General features: G+C 36.8%; 5 protein-coding genes and 1 pseudogene across 8 annotated transcripts; 3 read left to right on the top strand and 3 right to left on the bottom strand.

The window, feature by feature from the left end:
• Nucleotides 1-998: 998 nt before the first annotated feature.
• Nucleotides 999-2,514, top strand: LOC147278188 (bZIP transcription factor 44 pseudogene; annotated as a pseudogene).
• Nucleotides 2,515-6,251: 3,737 nt separating this feature from the next.
• Nucleotides 6,252-8,125, bottom strand: LOC147278187 (protein TIC 20-I, chloroplastic-like). The gene is made up of 3 exons (XM_086250991.1): nt 7,967-8,125; nt 7,308-7,477; nt 6,252-7,078 (listed from the first exon to the last, which is right to left on the bottom strand). Exons 2-3 carry the CDS (start codon nt 7,465-7,467, stop codon nt 6,441-6,443), a joined length of 798 nt encoding a protein of 265 aa, XP_086107117.1. The 5' UTR covers nt 7,468-7,477; nt 7,967-8,125; the 3' UTR covers nt 6,252-6,440.
• Nucleotides 8,126-8,628: 503 nt separating this feature from the next.
• Nucleotides 8,629-10,155, top strand: LOC147278186 (uncharacterized). Its single transcript, XM_086250131.1, has 4 exons — nt 8,629-8,648; nt 8,897-9,201; nt 9,315-9,346; nt 9,469-10,155. The coding sequence occupies exons 1-4, from the start codon at nt 8,629-8,631 to the stop codon at nt 9,949-9,951; spliced, it is 840 nt and encodes a 279-aa protein (XP_086106257.1). The 3' UTR covers nt 9,952-10,155.
• A 252-nt stretch (nt 10,156-10,407) lies between these two features.
• Nucleotides 10,408-12,728, bottom strand: LOC147278185 (NAD(P)-binding Rossmann-fold superfamily protein). 2 transcript variants are annotated; one of them, XM_086249468.1, is made up of 8 exons: nt 12,508-12,728; nt 12,329-12,424; nt 12,131-12,209; nt 11,978-12,056; nt 11,694-11,733; nt 11,463-11,597; nt 11,044-11,181; nt 10,408-10,870 (listed from the first exon to the last, which is right to left on the bottom strand). In XM_086249468.1, exons 1-8 carry the CDS (start codon nt 12,678-12,680, stop codon nt 10,579-10,581), a joined length of 1,032 nt encoding a protein of 343 aa, XP_086105594.1. In that variant the 5' UTR covers nt 12,681-12,728; the 3' UTR covers nt 10,408-10,578. The 2 variants fall into 2 exon arrangements, with proteins under 2 accessions (XP_086105594.1, XP_086105595.1); XM_086249469.1 differs by lacking the exons at nt 11,694-11,733; nt 11,978-12,056; nt 12,131-12,209.
• Nucleotides 12,729-13,268: 540 nt separating this feature from the next.
• LOC147278184 (uncharacterized) lies at nt 13,269-14,711 on the top strand. Of its 2 annotated transcripts, none has more exons than XM_086249472.1 (5): nt 13,269-13,618; nt 13,806-13,880; nt 14,049-14,168; nt 14,343-14,438; nt 14,559-14,711. In XM_086249472.1, exons 1-5 carry the CDS (start codon nt 13,388-13,390, stop codon nt 14,688-14,690), a joined length of 654 nt encoding a protein of 217 aa, XP_086105598.1. In that variant the 5' UTR covers nt 13,269-13,387; the 3' UTR covers nt 14,691-14,711. The 2 variants fall into 2 exon arrangements, with proteins under 2 accessions (XP_086105598.1, XP_086105597.1); XM_086249471.1 differs by having other exon boundaries at nt 13,271-13,618; nt 13,740-13,880.
• Nucleotides 14,712-14,722: 11 nt separating this feature from the next.
• LOC147278183 (uncharacterized) lies at nt 14,723-18,551 on the bottom strand. Of its 2 annotated transcripts, none has more exons than XM_086249465.1 (7): nt 18,048-18,549; nt 17,713-17,855; nt 16,920-17,191; nt 16,663-16,817; nt 15,847-16,109; nt 15,629-15,691; nt 14,723-15,357 (listed from the first exon to the last, which is right to left on the bottom strand). In XM_086249465.1, exons 1-7 carry the CDS (start codon nt 18,322-18,324, stop codon nt 15,097-15,099), a joined length of 1,434 nt encoding a protein of 477 aa, XP_086105591.1. In that variant the 5' UTR covers nt 18,325-18,549; the 3' UTR covers nt 14,723-15,096. The 2 variants fall into 2 exon arrangements, with proteins under 2 accessions (XP_086105591.1, XP_086105592.1); XM_086249466.1 differs by having other exon boundaries at nt 15,179-15,350; nt 18,048-18,551.
• Between the last annotated feature and the right edge of the window lie 983 nt (nt 18,552-19,534).

The raw sequence follows: 19,534 nt of genomic DNA, 5'->3' as shown, positions 1-19,534 counted from the left end.
TGTGAATTATTGATGAATTAATTTTTGTTTAACTGTGCTTCATATTTATAAAATATTGATTATCGTAGATTATGAAATTTGACTTTAAAACTTTTTTATATATAAAAGAGATTGAGTACCACTAATTTGTTAAAAGACTATTGACAATATAATGATATATATATATCAATTGAAAGACATTTAAAAGACATCAATTGCAAAGTTCTTATTTCTGGTTTTGATAGTTGTTCAATCTTCCATGTTTATAGGGAGCAAAATGCTAAGGCAAATTGCTTTGCTTCTCTGTGCTTTGGAAGGGAGCTGGGGATTTATTGGTTTGATGTGCCTCCTGTTGAGGTCTTATCGATTTTGTTGGCTGATGCTTCAGGTTCCTCTTTTGCTAGAGCTGTGTTAGGCTAATTTTCTTTACTGGGCTTTAGCCCTCCTTTGTACCGAAAAAAATAAATAAATAAATAAATAAAGCCACAATTCTAATAAGTAATAACTAGTCTGTTAAATCCAAAATTTCATATTTGCCACCCCCAACAGAAATTATTCGTAAATGACGGAATTGTCCTTGCTCTACTAGTTTTATACCACCTCCATCCCTGAGATTCCTTCAGGTGCCACTTGTTGCTTTGCTTATCATTAAAACAAAAGGTCCCACTTGTGAGAATTAACAACTGTACTAAAACGGTTAAATCTGGTACTGGCGGTGAAAGATAGGTCAAATGGGGTAAAAAGAAAAAAACTAAAAAAACTACAATGAGCGGTAATTAAATTTTATAATTTTTATACTGTCTGCTCTGCTCACCAGCTGGACTGTGGAAATTTCGTCTGCACGTCACATGACTAATCACCTCTCCCCCCAACTAACTCCCTCATTTGAGAGAGAGTTGGAGGAGATTCCAAAGCCTTTTACTTTTAAGTTTTAACCCTTTTATTTTTTAATCCTATTTTTTATTTTTCATATTTGCTTTCATTTTCTTGTTTTTTACCTTTTCCTTGTATAAAATGGCCTCTCCAGACCATCATAAACCTCTTCCTCTTCCCTTCTCTTCGCCTTCTATAGTTCTATAGATCTTAGGCTATAGCTCTTTCTGAGGGCTGAGGCTCTGTTGGTTTTTGGTTTCAGGAAATTCAGGCTGATTTTTTGCTTTGGATTTTGGTTTTGGTACTCTTGTTTGGGGCTTTAATTTCTGGGTTTTTGTTGTTGAATGTTGGGTCTTGGAAAATCTGTACCAAGAACCGGCCATATATATTCAATTGATCCTTTTGGTTTTGTATTGCTGAGATTTCTTTCTGCCATTAAAAAAACCCTGAAATTTAATCTTGATGCTGACAATCCTGTTCTTGATGTTTGAGATTGATGTCTCCAGTTCTTAGTGAAATCCTTCGTTCCGGGTTTATGGTAGATTCCTCCCTCAGGCGCAGGACCCATTTAGTTCAGTCTTTCTCGGTTGTCTTCCTCTACTGGTTCTATGTTTTTTCATAAATCAGCTTCCACTTCTGCCTCACTTATCTAGCTATAATTATCATCTGAATTATTATTATTATTAAGTATATTTGGGTCCTGCGTCTTCTAAGTCCCTCTAAGTTTATATAAGTATCTGAATCTTAGTATTTAGGCCTTTTCCTTTCTGGGCTTGAATTAAAATTTGTATATAGTATGGCTTCCTCTAGTGGGAACTCCTCTGGTTCCACTCAGCTTCTTCAGAACTCTGGGTCTGAAGAGGACTTGCAGAATCTGATGGACCAAAGAAAGAGGAAGAGAATGCAATCGAACCGGGAATCGGCTCGGCGGTCCCGGATGCGAAAGCAGCAGCACCTGGACGATCTGACGGACCAAGTGGAACAGCTGAGGAAGGAGAACAACCAAATCTTGACGAGCATGAACATCACCACCCAGCACTTCATGAGTGTTGAGGCTGAGAACTCAGTTCTCAAGGCCCAGATGGTGGAGCTCAGCCAAAGACTCGATTCTCTCACTGAGATCCTCAATTACATCAACACCACCAATGTTGGGGTCTTCGAAACACCTGACTCTGTTACCACTAGTAACCTAATCCAAACCACCGCTGCTCATGATCATACTTTCATGAACCCATGGAATAATTTGCTCTATGTGAACCAACCCATCATGGCCACTGCAGACATGCTTCAGTACTAGCTCATGAATCATCATCATCATCATGGCCTCAAGTGCTTCTTGTCTTGTTCTTGTATTGGTGGTGTTTGTGTCATGCTCTTGGTTCTCAATGAACAGGGTGTTCTTTATTTTCTTTGTAATCAGATTATATAATATATAGTTTTATATATCAGGCCCGTTAGGTGAAGCAATAGGATATTAGGACTCGCTGTTATGAGAGTATGTGATCGATGGTCTCATGGAAAGGTGCCAATGGAGAGGGACCCACATAAGTGGGTTCTTCGTTTGTATATGGGAAGAGATCATTATTATGGGTATGGTGTGAACTGTGAAGGGCTATATGTATATTTCTATATTTATTTCTGTGACTTATCACTTTATTAGTATTTTGCTTTTCTTCCTCTCACTCACTCTCTCTCTATTATACTTTTTGACTTATTAATTTCTCAACAAAATGTTTATATGACCACTCTTCTGGTGTTTGACCACATCTAAATGTGAGGTTCACAATAAGAGTTTTTGGTTGCTTTCAAGGAGTTATATGCTATCTTTTAACGACAAGTATTGATTGGCAACTTTTTACTCGATATTGGTTTGTCAAACTGTTCTTAATTTTTTGTTGGAAGATGATATTAGCAGTTTCTTTACTTTTTTGTTTTTTATTTGACTTGTGTAAGTTAAATCTTTGTATTAAAAATTCTAAGAGGCATTTAGATTTTCGATTCGCGATTTAATTGAAAATCAAGCAATATCAAGCAAGTAGAGAATCCATTTTCATAGTTGGTGAGCAATCACAAGTCACAACAATAATTTGACTCTCCCTCTCGTCTTAATTAAAAAAAGAAACACAATACAATTAATTTATGTGTACTTTTTCTTAAAAGACAATCTATTTGCATTATATTTTCAGAATTTTCTCAACCTTAACATCATATTCTAGTACGACTCCCCTTTCTTGGTTAATTGGTTGTTAAGTCAATGCTATTATAATTTGAATCCACGTACAATTAATGGCGCTAATGAATTAAAATAGTTAAAGATTCCAGATATATAAGTTATGTAATAATCTTTGTTTGTACAAAGCTGGAGTTAAGTTGACAATGTCTCAAAAATATATAAATAAAGTCAGTATCCCATAATAATGTTTAAACTGATGAAATTATGTAAATAAAAATCCAAACAAACCCTTCACCCTTAAGAAAAAAAAAAAAAAAAAAAAAGTGAAAAAATCTAGACCTGCCCCCACAGGGCCATGTTCCCTTCCTAAGGCAACAAGAAAGAGATAGCTTGCTTCATATCAAGTAGGGGCACTTCCAAGAAGGAAATCATTAATAAGGATAAGTTATATATTAAAAGGGCATATCAGCACAAGTCAGTGTCTGCATAATTAAGAATTAAGAAACCCCCATGGCCAAAAAAAAGAATTAAGAAACCCCAAATGGCTCATTCGGTCATTCCAATTTACAGTTTGATATTACTGGATGCTCTGTTTTTTTGGTAGAATCTGGATGCTCTTTTTTATTTATTTATTTTTTATTTATATTTTATGATAAGTTAAACTACTATATCATATATTTATATATTTAGCATGAGGAAGACAGAGGAGGAAAATATTAATAATTTATCCCTTAATTTCTTGGTATCTACCTCTTTCCCCTGTTTCGGTTGTTGCGCCAAGTGCTGGCTCCAAATTCCAATCTGACCAATGATTTTTGGCTTAAGGTTCAATGTATTTAGATTGATGAGGTTAAAAGATTTCCACCATTTGATTGCATGTAAATAATGTTGCAACTTGCAACCACCAACCAATACAACAAATGGGGGGTGGGTGGTTTGGTTCTCTTTAATTTTTAATTTGTGCCCTCCCCACCTTCAAAAATATGTCTGATTGGAGAGCTGAATATCAACGATAAAATAGAGGGATCAATTTAGTGCATGAAAGGTAAAGTACAGTGTGACCAATAACAAGGGATCTCCATCATTTTAGCTTAACTTCTGTTTCTCAGGAATTAGAATAATAAATTAATAGCAAGTTGAGGTTGAAAGAAAAAAAAAAAAGGAACGTTAATGGAATTAATGACATATGTATGTGTGGAAAAATAATGAAATTCATAGTATAGCTTCTTTCTGATATAAATTAGAGATCACAAGTACAAGTTATGTACTTCGTTGACCCTTCTGCTCCCTTAACGTGGGTTGACATGGAATATCACTTTTCTTTCTCTTTTAATTATTTAAATTTTATACAGGAAAAACAAATGTGTTTAAATGAGATGTTTACTCCTAATTTTATTAATCAGTAAAATAAATAACAAGAAAAAACAGGAAGGGGCTTCCCCTTTTCAATTTAACGAAGGATAATTGTTAGTTATTAAATTTAAAATTTTAGAGCTCTCAGCAATTAGATAATCTTTTTGTTAAAGGTGACAATCGGTTTATACCGTATTTAGGTCGTATCATCTTGGATACATGTTGAATATCATTTTAAAATGATAACTTATTTTTCAACCCATGAGCGAACATATATAAAATGATCACTCTTTTCTGTAATCTCAAAAGCTTATGATGCTAAAAATAAATATAATCCAAGGAAAAACTGCAATTTACTTAGCATATCAAGGGTGGGCTTGTAAGAAAAAAATTATTTTAAAAATGGATGTTATGATAAAACAGGGTAACCATGGCCAATTATCAAAACCTAAAAAGGAGGGGAAGTGGGTTAGGTAGGCAGTATCTTTATTAATAATGGAATATCAAAAAGAGGAAGCAAAGGATGATGAAATCAGACTAATCAGTTGTCATGCCTTTCTGTGTTTGTATTTAATTTGAATGCTCTATATAACAAGTTTGTAATTAATAAAGATTTAACAACGTAGCCAGGAGAAGATGAAAGCATGTTACCAGCCATTAATTAAAAGCCACGCAGTGAGTTCAGAAAATGTAGTCATTTTCTCCATCTTAGACTTTTGGTTTCAGTGGGGAGCTAGCTAAGCTAGCTAGTAATAACAATTATAATTATAATGGCTTTATGTTTTGAGCAAAGGTTGTGCCCGTGAAGGCGTGAATGGTGATGGTATATACTTGCAAGAGAGTGTTTTGGATGATTGGATCGTTGTTTCCATTTAAAAAGGAGTAAATTACAACAAGAAAACATGCAAGGAAAGTCTGTTACTAATGCCATATATTGTAATATTGTGCTACAGAGTTCTGATGACATGCATGCAATTATAATATTAAGCATAATGAGAGAGAGAGAGAGAGAGAGAGAGAGAGAGAGAGAGAGAGTAGAGAACGTATGATGGAAGACACACTATTGAGTATATTATATGACAAAAGCATCTGTACCATACATGTATTCTATCTGTATGTCATACAGATCAAAATGAGTGAACTCGTTGAATCAATAGTGGCAAAAGCATCCACACCATACGAACGTACATATGGTAACAAAATCCATCCGTAAAATAAATCCTCCATACTTTTCAAGACCATTTACATCCTTTCATTCAACCTTTGGCGCATTCAATTATGTCGATGACAAAGACATTGGACCCCCTCAATCTACGGAAGATGACCAAACACTTGATTTTATTAGTTTTCGAGTTTATGCTATTGAAATGGGTTGCAGCATGAAAGGCAACAGAGTATGATGTGAGACTAAAATGACATGCCAATCTAATTAGATAAAAATAGTCTAAAAGACTAAAAGAGAGCGCAAACACCTTTTGTTATATTGCTTTTTTTTAGAGCCAATGTTGATGCAATCGAAAATTAATAGGTAATGTTTACATCATTCAAGTCATCGACACTGTATGTAGTGTCATCCTATCTAGAAACATCGCTTAAGTTAGAATATAATCCCACATTACATTAACTTTAATGGTTTTATAATCTCCTTCCAATAACGTGCACGATATTTGTTGGGGGAAGGGACGACATAATACACTTCAGCACCCACTTAGCAACATAAAAAAACGCCAAGTCTTTTTCTCTTCTTCATATGGGTATAGGTGGGCCTCAACAGAGAAAATGGCCAGTATGATTTCTACCATGAGGCCCACATACGGTGGGCCTCACTTCTTCATAAAATTAGCTTTGAAAAACCAAAAAACACTAAAACTAGTTAACAATGAAAGAAGCACTTAACATCTGAATGAGAATTCGGCTACAACACAAACCCAGCTGTTCCAATTAAAACATTTACACAAGGTTATTTGAATAGAAACTATTTCTGCTAACAAGTTTCTCATACAACAAAGCCCAAACAGATGGAAAGACAGCCATCTTTTCTCCTATGCTTTCTGTTCACTTATTAATCATATGGAATTTGAATGTATGCAGCATCACACACGAAGGGGATATCAGCATACATACCAGCAAGAGCACAACGTATGCACTCCAACACTGTGAAAAGGTAAGCAAATGCAACGGCTGTCCAGAAGTGCATCCCCAATTTACCCCAGTAGACAGCAAGTGGCATCCAACGGCTTATAGTCCCTATCACCTGCAAGGCAATCTCCAACAACATGCCCATCACCACATGAAATCTGAAGAAGTGAGGCCATTCCTTTCTCCTCACCACTCCAAGATATGCAACAAAAAAATATGCCATCAAGAACCAGCTGGGCAACCTCCCAATGGCTCCAAGGAATGGGTATGTAAAGAATTCAAAGTCTTCCAGGAAAGGGTGTAGATGATATGCTGTCTCAGCATACATCCATGTCTCATGTAGGGGCATTAGATAGGGGAGGCATGCTAATGTCCTCCAAAACCACTTTGGCTTCTTAAGCATTGGAGGGAACCGAAAACTGTATGGGACATCCTTAGATGCTCGAGGGGCCATACGCGATCTGCATCGTTTTTGCAACATGGGGATTGTGCGTAACAGGCTACCATGATCCCCACTTAAAAATGGGCTTGATGCAGCACAAGGGTGCAGAAGTGGCATAACTACAATCAAGATAATATTGAATTAAAACAAGTGTTCACAATTCGGATTAGCAATGATAAGGCAAAAGATGTTGAAAGCAATTTTCCAGCATTTAGATAATTATATTTAAGCAAATGTGTGTTTGTGTGAGTAAACAATAAGTTGCATAAAGAACTGAAAGGTGGAAAAAAAAAAAAAAGGGAAAAAGGGACCAGAATATTCACAGTCCTCTATACAACCAGGACTTACCCTCCTGATGAGATCTCCATGAATTGATGCATGAAAAAGCACCCTTAGTTTGAAAACGAGGAATGCAGGACAAGACAGGGCCACCAGATATTGATGGCTTACATACTCTGAAATTTACAGGTTTACACCCAGTGGGCAAGGTACATGCACTTTGAATCATAGCCAAGTACCTAGTATAAAAGCAATTTCATAAGTGGAAAGCATAGAAATTAGATGAGTGCAGTAGGAACAAATGCAAAACACGAGCATATAATGAAACTAATTCCCCTATTATCCAGTTACAATGCTGCCCTATAAATGTAAACATGCACACTTCTCTCAGCTTAATACCCAGTACTTTATCCAAGAATGGACCATAAAATGTGTGATTACATGTAGAAGAATATCAAGCAACGTTTACAACTGCTACAATAGTAAGAGTGGCAACCACTTAGACAAGAACTTGAAATGAATTCTAAATTACAAAACCCTCAATTTTATTTATTACAGGCAAAAAATAGAGAACCGTAAGCAACGTAGCGATCATGGAGCATTTGATTTAGTCCACTTCAACAACATCAATCAAACGTAGCCTAACATTAGTCGACGAAAAGCACAGAAATGAGATTAACAGTACTCCCAGCCCTAATTTCACGTCATAAATGAAGAAAAACAATTACCTTCAACAGCAAAGCTGCGAACCAGAGCCGCACTTCCCACGACGAATGCTCCACTTCGAACAAATTAGGGTTTCCGATTCTAATTTCTTCTTGGTGAGATTAGACTCGAGAGACACCGTATCTGAATAGAGAACGAAAGAGTGAGACAGAGAGACAAAGACAAGGCTGGCGGTCTGGGCGGATGGATATAGTGACATTCCTAATCCGAGCCCAATTTAAAGCCCACATTCATTCTTTGCATGTGGGCCGAGCGTTCCAATCTTGGGCTTAGTAAAGCCCAATTAGAGTCCAAGAGTGCTTTCCAGCCGTCCCCCTTCTCTAAATGTCGGTATTTTACCGCCAAATAACGAAAAAGTGCCTTCTTCTCTGCCACGTGGAGCGCGCAATTCTTATCAGTTTTCACAAAGACTCAACCGGTGTGACTCACACAGTGTGAGTCAGGCACTTACAGACTCAGAGTGCGACAAGAGCCTAACTTGGTCTCTAAAATTTCTCTCTTGGCATTAGACGACGAAGATGAAAACTTTCCTCTCAATCTCCCCTCTCTCTCTGTGAAACCCTAGAGGAGCTGATTATTGACGACTCTTTTGGTTTTTCTGCAAGTTTTGAATTCTAGGCATTTCGGTTAAACTTTCAACTTTGCAGCCGTGGTTTTTAAATCGATGAATTGCATATCTAGTAGGTAAATGCTTCAATTTTATGTTGCCCTTTTCTTTCATAATTCAATAAGAGCTGGTACTGCAATTTATCAGGGAGAAGTAGTATTTTCAGTTCACAATCAAATTGTGATTTTTTTCTCTTCTTGAAAACCAAAAACGCTAGTGTTGTGCTTGTTCTTCTTTGTGCATTTTATAGGGTCTGCTAGCTACTGAAATAGTAGACTTTCAGTATCTGAGTGATCATGGGGTCTGCTTGTTGTGTTGCTGCAAGGGAAAGAACCAACCCCAACACAACTGGAGGAGAAACATGGTGCAGGAATGTCATATATTCACCATCATGTAGCTTTCAGTGGGACAATGGAGGACATGTTGATGGTGACATTGATCCTCCTTCATATCGAGCCTCTCATGGGATTGACAGGAATGCTCACATGGAGTTAAAATGGGCATTAATTTCTCAAAGAGGAAATTCCTCCGATCTAGGAAGCCCACTGGAGAATTTTGGATCACCCACCTCTGAAAAGTCCCCTGTTCATGAAGGAATATTGGATGAACCTCTGACTACTCCATCTTCAGGTAAACCTTGTATTTGATTTGTATTTCTACTTTTGGAAAATGAAATGTCATGAATTTCATGCCATGGTGTCACAAGTAATTTAAATCTTGGATTGCCGTTTTTTTCATTGCAGATTTATCCATGGCAAGCAATTTTTCTCAGGATGTGAGTTTGACAAAGTTGAAACTGGAATTGCTATACCAGATTTTATGCTTTGTTGTTTGATGCTCTAGCCTTTTACTCTCTGTCATTAGATTGTCTTTGACCTCTTTCCAATTGCATTTCAGGTGAAGAATTTGGCAAAATCATCAGGAATTGGAGATTCACTGCCTATATCATGTTCTCTTTCCATAGATTTGCAGTCTTGTGGAGTCTGCTCAAAGGTCTTAACCTCACGCAGCAGTGACATCTCAGTGATTGCTGTGTTGGAGTGTGGACATGCTTACCACGCTGAGTGCTTGGAGACTATGACATTGGAGGGTGATAAGTATGATCCGGCTTGCCCAATTTGTATGGTCGGAGAGAAACAAGTCTCAAAAGCTTCGAGGACAGAAGCAGAATTAAAGGCAAAAAACCACAACATGTCCAAACATAGAGTTTTGGATACCTACCTCGATGGGGATTATTATCACAACAAACTTACTGACAGAAGAGGAAAAGTTTCCAAGATAGAACCCATTTCAAGCACAAGGAACTCCCCTGCAAAGCCTTTCTTGAAACTGCACCTTTCACTTGGGGCCAGGTGGAAAAAGGGATTTTGGGCCAGATAATTCGCTCTAGCTTTAATGCTGTGTTCTAAAGTCTAAACCATAAGTGAGACAGGGCAGAAGTAGATACAAAAAAGTGGTAAAATTGTCAGGACTGGGATTTGAACCAACGCCCTTGCGGACCCGAACTTGGGTTCGAGCGCCTTAGACCACTCGGCCATCCTCACAATGACGGCTGCATCTGTGAAAGTATTTCTTGAGTATGTATGATATGTGCTTCCTTTTTGTAAATTATCTTTTTTTTTTTGCTTCTTTTCTTTTAAATCATCACTGAAGTCGTTTCTAAAAAAGAAAAAAAATCATTACTGAAGTCAATAAGGTCTTTAATTATAAAATTTTAATTTTTTTAAGTTCTAGAATCCCCATTTTGATTTTGGACCCCACAGCCCACATGCATCAAAGAATTAAGAATACGAGAGATTGGGCCTTGGGCCCCTTTTTTCCACAAAAACAAAAACAAAGAAAATGAGAATGATTATTGCGTTTCATGTACCAGATAATATTTTTCTATATTCATACTAAACTCTACAGCAGAACAGGCCTTCATAACATTTGACATTACTTGTGAGAACGAAAACTAGGTGTTTTTCCTTCTGAAAATAAAAAGAAATGATTGGATGGCTCCATTACTCATGAACCTAATACACTATGTTGAAAAGGGTTCTCCATTTGGTCAATAATGCTTTGCAATCCTGACCTGTAACTTGGATGAAGAAGCCTCACACCTAGTTCCTCCTTCATACGAGCATTGGAAACTCTCTTCTCACCCAATAAACCTTCCTTCTTAGCAACCACTGAAGACTCTTTTTGCTCAGAAGACTGTTTGCTCCAGCCAGGCCACTTTTTCTCAACCAAGTCCCTTGCATACTCAAACACCGCTTCCCTGGGGGCTGGTTCATCATCAAGAATATTATAAACTCGCCTGAAACATTAGAAAGCAAGACAGTGAAAAAACATGACAATAGAAAAAACAAGAGAGAGCTTTGTAGATTATGTTTTTCCTGCTCCCTCTTTCCAAGAAAAAAAATCCACATGAATAAATAATTTTAAAAGGAAATTGAACAAAGTTCAGAAAAACTGAAACTCGAGACCGACCTGGAGGAAGATGTGCATATACCGGCTGTAAGGGCTTGACAAATATCCTCAACATGAACTCTTGATGTGAACTGCCTATATCCTCTCATTCTCTGACTTTTCGATAAAGCTTCCTGCTTGATTATTGTATCAACAGCACTGTGGTGGAAAATGGTTTATAACCCCAAATTTTAGCATAAGAAAGAAGCAGAAATTTTCTATATTTGAGCAGACAGACCAAAATGATTTTTCCAATGGCAGACTTGCTAACAAGAAATGTGATATTAGTTTTAAATACCAAGCAGAATCAACCATTGAAAATTCCAAGCCAAATAGTCATGTACTTGAGATAATTTCAAATGAGAGAATGGTAAAGGTTTCCCATTTGATTGAAAAGAAAAGACAGCACATTATCATAATGCTATAATATTAATCACAACCTTCTACCAGGACCATAGATACCACCAAGCCGAAATACTTGTGTCGAGACGCCCAGACTCTGGCCCAAATTTAACCATCCTTCCTCAGCAGCTAGCCTTAATCTACCCTTCTCACTTGTGAGGTTAGGGGGGTAACTGCCACATGATAATTATCATTTTAGTGACAATTAATACCAATTTATTATGAAACAGGTGGCATATCAAGTGCTTAATTTAGATACACTCACTTACTCCTCATCTACCCATGCACCACCACAATCTCCATATACACCTAAGAGCATTAGAAAAATAAAAATGAAAAAAAGTTATTTCCATGAAAGGAAGAGTAGGGATGCACATATCAGATTCAAAGTGCACTACTTTGAAGAAAATCTTAAACCTCAATGCTAGAATGTCCGGAAAAATCGTTCAAATAAGCTACGAATAGAACCAACACTTCACAAATTGCATGTTTAGAGGAAACATATAATATGAATGCTTGGCCACCAGGTATCCGTATTGAAATGAAGACATACTAGTTGATGACAAATAACAAAGCCATTGAAGATTTCCACCCATAAGTGCTGTCCTTAAGAGTTTTTCATGTTGTAGCATCTAGAAAATCAAGTGTCAAAATCAATTTGGAAAAGCTTTTAACATAATTGGGCAAGTACAAGTAGTTATCTAACCGGGTCACCCACACCAGGAACTGGAGGGATGGAGACAAGCAGGTGGGTATGGTACTTGATCACATCTAGGATGGTCACACTGAACAATAAGCAATATTGGGTGCCCAAAATTAGCAAAAAAATAAAATGCCAAGCATATAAATGGTGTCATGATCTAAAATTGAGCATTATTTCGTGGAAACAATAAATTTCACTTACTCTGGCTCATTTGCATCGAAAAGGTGAATATCAAATCCCCTTTCTTCCTCGAGTCTCTTCTTCTTTGTAATGCTCGTGCAAGTTCCAGAGACAGCCCTAATAAATTGCAAGAGTTAACCTCAAATTTAAACCCTAAACTTGAAATTGAGTTCACAAAAATGTTATAATTCGGAGAATACCATCCTTGGTTCTTGAGCTCTTGCGCCAACACCTGTCCGACAAAACCCATCCCCGCAATAAACATCCGGTTCCGAGATTCTAACTCCGGTGCACCGGTCATTCGAATGACGGAATTTCGGAGAAGATGATCGAATTTGAAGGACAGGGGACCCGATATTTGACACAACTCCATCCCGAAATATCGGAACGTGAAACAGAGAGTCAGGGACAGAACTCCGAATCTCAATTTTTTAAGTAGCTAGAGCTCACTGGCCCGTGGATGACGTGGACAAAAAGTAAAGCGCCCACGGATTGTTGCAATGGTCTAGTAGCTCATATTTGTGGGCTTGCCATGTGAAGCCCACAAATATCTGACGGACCATCAAGCTTCATAGACAATGGGCCCAACCCACCCAAACAGAATGTATAATAGCGAATCTATGGTGCACTCGTTATTCTGAAACAAGAACCTTTCCAGGTCATATGTACAAAACAACCATTACATAATGGTATTGAATTCAGAATAAAATAAGATGGCTACAAATACGATGAACAAGTTAAGTTATTTTTTAATGTCAGCAAACGTGCATGATTAAAACTGAATTTATTACTTATTTTCAGGTAGTTATCTCTTACTAGTTCTTATAGCTATTGAATTGAAGTTGGGTCTATGACTCTATGAGTGATGATGGTACAACTGACCAACTTCCACCTATATCCAACTTGGAAAATTAAATGAGGTTCAACTAAAAAAGGATATTTTCTGCACCATATACATGAACACTCCTTTCATTTTCAATCCATTTTCTACTTCCTTCTTCCCTTGTCTGATTTCAAATCTAGAAACCAGAATCAGTTTAACTTCATTGAAGAAAAAGAAAAAGAGAAAAAGAAGAAGGGATGGAATTAGACCATAATATTACCAGTGTTGTAGTGTTGGGAGTTATTTCATGGACAACAGCCTTTGTAATCATCAGAAAGATGCTTCCAAAACGGTCCTTTGAATTCTGCAACCGCCTTGTTTCTACAGTTCATGCAACCACAGCTGTAACTTTAGCTTCGCTCTCCGTGGAAGATTGGAAGTGCCCAGTTTGTCCTCATCAGGCTTCAAATTCTTCTTCTCCTCAGCAGGTATATATATATTTTTCATTCATGGGAATTAATATATGTTTTTGTTTAATTTGCATATTCTTTCTTAACTTGGATACATAGAATGAATGTTATATGGTGGATTTTGAATGGCGATGAGCAGATGAAAGCACTAGCCGTGAGCCTTTCTTATCTCATCTATGATCTCATTTGTTCCCTCTTTGACAAGCAAATCAACCTTGACAATTGCTTCCACCATTTGGTCAGCATTGTTGGAATTGGAGCAGGCCTTTCCTACCAAAAGGTAAACGTACTACTCTTGTTGCAGCTTAATTATTTCTTAATTAGAACAATAAACAACTGTTAGACACTTGTGCTGCAATTAACAACTTTTGTTTAGTTCTACTCTTGGTGATATTTTGAATTAAGATTATTCATTTCATTATGATTCGTTCTTTTCTTGGTTTGTTAGTGTGGGTCTGAGATGGTAGCAGCATTGTGGATAACAGAGCTGTCTAGCCCTTTCCTCCACTTAAGGGAGCTTCTCAAAGAGCTTGGTTACAGGGACACCGACCTAAACTTAGCAGCAGACGTAAGTTAATTAGCACACTTAAATTATGGCACACCACAATAACATAAAGGGTCAAGTTTGTTTATCTGGGTTTTGGTTTTGGAATTTAGGACTCAGAAATATTATATTACAGCATCTAAACATGTATATATTATCAATTTTCTATCACATTGATCCCACATCGTTGTTGTATAGATTTCATTTGCAGTTATATTCACGGTTGCAAGGATGGTAGGAGGGCCTTATCTAACTTACGTGACTCTGTCTGCTACTAATCCGTTCATCATAAAGGTATTAAACCAAGATCAAAGTGATTGATTGTAAACGAACACAATGGTGAATCACTAATCATTTATGCATGAGTATTTTGTATCTTCCATATTCATTTGTTGTCCATGTTTCGTTCTTCAGGCGATGGCAGTGGGATTGCAGCTGGTCAGCGCTTTCTGGTTCTACAAGATTGCAAGGATGGTGAAATACAAATTGACCAAGAGGACCACTACATCTAAAAAAGATGCCCCAAACCAGACAAAAGAAAATTGAACAAATTGAAAATGCAATGAGAGACAAGGAGAGAAAGGAAGTTGTCTATTTTTCATTTGTACATCCCTTAATAATTTACATCATACAAAACTGTATTTATACCATTGATGTCAAGGGAGTACCATTTTAAAGACTACAAATTGCAGTCATCCATTTTAATGATTTTGTTTTTCTATTTTCCTTTGTGAAGTGGAGACTGGAGAGAGAGGTTCTCTGTTTTCACTGTTCAACACTTCGTGTATTTGACCATTCCAGACTTGATTTCCTAGTATCCAGATCACTCTCTATTTACCAATTTCCTGCTACATATGATACAAATGACTTACAAAATCGTGAGACGCATCCTTCGTCAAGAATTGGAGGGGGAAAATATTTCTAACTCAGATAGTGCTCCTGCAACTGCAAGTTAAGAATTGGTGTGGCTCCTCTTTGCTTTCTGCAACACCTCCCTTAAAACTAAAGCAATCCTTTGTGCCATGTGCTGTTCCATAAACCTTTCCTTCACTCTCTCATATCCTTTCTTGCCCATCGTCAACCTCCTTTCTACATGTGTGGCCAATTTTACAATGTTATTTGTTAGCGATGCCACACCTTCTTTACCAACAGGATGCAGCAATCCAGTTGTGCCATTCACTACAATCTCCATGGTTCCCCCAGCTGCTGTGCCCTGAGTGAAAAAATTGATTAATTGGAAAATAAGATCATGAAATTAAAAATGCATATGGGCACATGTGCAACAACCAGGAATGTAATCTACCAAACAAAGGGGAATCATTGAGGGAACTATGGTATAGCTGAAAGGAGATAAAGTTGACAATAATATACATAACATGCTAGCATACGACATTTTGTAAAAATATATGAATAAACTACAACACTTTTTATCCACCGGTCATATAGACAGGTGAATGATACATCGGAAAATGAAGAAAGCATACCAGTACAGGCAGCTGAAAGGCCATCGCTTCAATAGTTATCCTTCCAAAGCACTCTCCTCGGGCCTACACATGATTACAATGTTAAACTTCTTGTGTGATGCACAAGCCAAAACTTCAATAAAAGATCCATTACTTATTCCATGAAATTTGAAAAGAAAGATTGTGCAGCAAGATTTGATATCTCTTACAGAAGTTAGCATGATTTAAGTGCAATCTACCTGAGAATTCTGAACAAGAACATCGATAGCAGCCAGATAAGGAGCTACAGTCAGGGTTTTATTCAAAAAGTGAACACGATCCTGAATTTTTTTCTCTATTACAAAGTTACGCAGTTCTGTTTCAAATTTTGTCTGCTTATTAAAATCACTTCCCACTATGACTGCGTGCATAGATGGCACCAGCAATTTCTTCTCCTTGATAAGTTGCAGACTTTCATGAAAAGAACGAAGAAATAGATCCTGACCTTTCCCACGTGAAACACCTGAATTTATATTATGCATAGTGCTCAGAAAATAAAAGTCCAATATTTATAATGTGAACTGGAATAGTGAAAACATAAAAGGAGAACTAAACTGGAAACATCTTGCAAAAATATTGATCTTTGCTCATTGATACAAAACAAGGATGCAGTAGGTCTCATTCTAGCAATCTACGATGCAGAAACAATGACAACATTTTAGAGAAAGAGCTCATAGAGAAAAGGACTCAGACCCAACCTAACTACTATGGCATCAGACCAGAAAGCAAGTTGTTAGGATATGGGTCAACAATTATGTTATATTCTAACACTCCATGTGTGAGCGTGCTGCCACACTAAAGAGCCAAACACATGAAATTCAACATAAATTGGGAGGTTTTAGTTGCAGGGATTCAAACTTATAATCTCTGCAGGGCTTTAGTTGCAGGGATTCAAACTTATAATCCCCGCAAAAGTTTAATTTGTTATGATATGGATAAACAATTCTTTTATATTCTAACAAAAAGAGTCAAGTACATACATATAGAAACTTATTGCAACAACAAAGAAAGCATACTATTTATGATGCCAAAGAGTAGATCTTCATTCCGCACTCCAAGAGACTCTCGGACATGCTCACAGAGAACCCTCCTGGATACACTATCTTCAGCAACTTCCATTAGCTCCTTGCTATTTCCAAGGTGCACAACATAGGTTTCAGGCATTTTAATCCTACAACCACAAAAGAGCATACAATAACATGAGGTTGCTACAACAAGGTGAGGAAACATAATATGATGCATGTGATGTTATATATCATATCATTCTTCTTACCCCAAACGCTCGCGAGTCCTGTTCTTCCAATATTCTGCTGTTGCATATGAATCAATCATGGCACCTGCAACAAAAGGGAGGTGCTTAACAAGCTCCACTTTGAAATAATGCCCCCGCATTTCATGAATCCACCACAACACCTTTGGAAGAGCGCGAGGAACATTTTCCTTAAGAACAACATCCAGCCATTTCCCAGCAACAGCAGTATTTAAAACAACCAAATCAGCCTTAAGAGCCGTATCTATAGCTTTTCGACCCTTTGAAGAGTACACCTAACAAGTATTGGAAAATTCATAATTAGAAGGCCAACAGTATAGGGGCAAAAAAAATGCTAGCCTTTCCTCATAATAATACCCTCATAGTAATATAATATAGAAACTTAACATCTCAGGTACTTAAAAAGCACAGATGCTTCTACCCAGAAATTCAACAACCCATTATTGACAGAGCAGAACTAAAGCTAGAGTTCTCACAACCCATCATATTCAACACCACTAACATTTGGGGGGGGGGGGGGAGGGGAATTCATATTTAGTCCAGACATTGTGATCAATATTTTTTTTTCCCAGAAAAAAGATAAATAACTTACTTCGAACGTTCTCAACATACTGTTTCATAAATATAATACATTCTTAATTTCCCAAAGGTAAAACGCCAACAAACCCATCAACAAAGTTTTCATATCTGGAGGCATTTTTTAGCAACCAAGCAATGTCAGAACGTAAAAGCACACAAGAGCATCTTATAGTGATGCTTGAAAAATTGAATTTGGAAATGAAGAAAGAGATGACACCTGTACTCCTCGGTCCAGCATTTTATTCTCCAAACTGTAAATCACCTCATCAGGCTCCTCTGGTTTTTGCATTGTTATCCAAACAACCTCCGCTCCGACCCCTCTTAACAAAAACGCTAGCTCCATCAGTAATAACGGACCCCCTGTTTGATTTTTCGTTATAAAAAACAAAAAGAAAAAAAAAAAGTTAAAAGAAAGAGGAAAAAAATAAAAAGAAAAAGAGAAGCCAACACAATTTTAAGCACTTTCTTTTCTTTTTTCACTTTTCTTTCGAATTCCAAGAACAACACGAAAAGAAGATAAACAGAAAAAGGCGAAGAAAATGAGATTGTTACCGGAAAGAGAGAGCTCGTGGGAGACCAAGAGAACCAGCTTGGACTTCATGAATTCGAGCGGGTTCGGGTCGGCGCTACCGACCCGAACCGCCGACTGGACCACCTCAGCGGCTCTATCTCTTCCTTCCTCAAAACGACTGCTGTTGTTTGCGTTGCATGAAACGAAATCAGTTCTCATGAAGAAAACCATGGCGGTGGAGAGAGAAAACAATGCCAAAACCACCAAAAACCATTTCTTCTTCTGCATTCCCATCCACGCACTCGTCTGCTTCACCATGAATAATCAATCTCTAACTCGTTTACTGATTTCATAAATTTCATATCCTATGAGTTCCGCGTTTCTGTGATTTGCAACTTCCGATCTGCAACGGCAAGCACAATTTCGAAGATCAAATCTGAGACTTCTTTTTTTTTTTTTTTTTTCTGTTTTGTTTTTTGTTTCAGAATATTTAACTTCACAGCTTCACCGTCGTAGACTCGCAGTTGATTATGATTACTACTGGTGTGGGCTCGACGACTGAAGTGAACCCCACAGGGCCTTTGCCTTTGGACTCGGATATATACAACGTTTTGGACTTAAAAGTTACGCATGCTTATTTTGGTTTCTTTCTTTTGGGCTTAAAGTTTACGCTGAGGTTTTCATTTGGTTTCGTTACATAAAAAGTACATGGCTTTCAAATATTACATGCTAAGGTGATATCGCATAAATCATGTTTGGCTTTTTTACCCAAATACACCTGAACTACAGGGGATATGTTTTCATACCATCCAAACTTTTTTTCTTGTCAATTTACCATCTGAAATTATCAATATGTGCTAATTTACCACCTAACATCCATTTTTCTATTAAATCATCAAAAAATTTCCTAAACTTCCCATTTTGTCCTTGAATACAATAAAAAAATAATATTATTTTAAAAACTTTTTAAAAAATATAATTATAAAAAAACTTAAAAAGTAAAAAATAGAAAATGGAAATACCTTTTTTTTTAGGGGGTTTACTTAGATTTTTTTTTTAATATTTAAAATGCTTTTATCATATAAATTGACGAAAATACTCTTGAAATAAACAGAAAATTTAACTAAAGTAACGGTAGGTAGTACATTGGCCAATATGTGAAAGTTCAGGTGGTAAATTAACAAAAAAAAAAAAAAGTTTAGGTGGTATTTGAGCACACCCTCTATAGTTCAGGTGTTATTTGAGTAAAAAAGCCATCATGTTTCAATGCTCATATTATCTAATTGCATTAGGTGGGAGTTGAATATTATGGCATATAAGTATCCTATATTAACAATCGGAAATGTGATTTAGATAACATTTTTTTCCGTATACTGTTGAGAGTGTATCTCACGTTAAGAATATAAATTGCTGCATTAAAATATATACTATTTAGAACCTCTTTATCCATTATTATTTAGTTTTAGATTGCAAATTTGTAACAACTTAATTTGTTTTATTAAATAGTGAATAAAGAAAGAGAAATAAA

The sequence above is a fragment of the Dryas octopetala genome, chromosome 7 (genome assembly GCF_963921425.1).
Source record: "Dryas octopetala chromosome 7, drDryOcto1.1, whole genome shotgun sequence".
Classification (NCBI taxonomy): Eukaryota; Viridiplantae; Streptophyta; class Magnoliopsida; order Rosales; family Rosaceae; genus Dryas; species Dryas octopetala.
The sequence above is the reverse complement of the archived record's forward strand: the minus strand, read 5'-3'. Positions and strand labels throughout refer to the sequence as shown.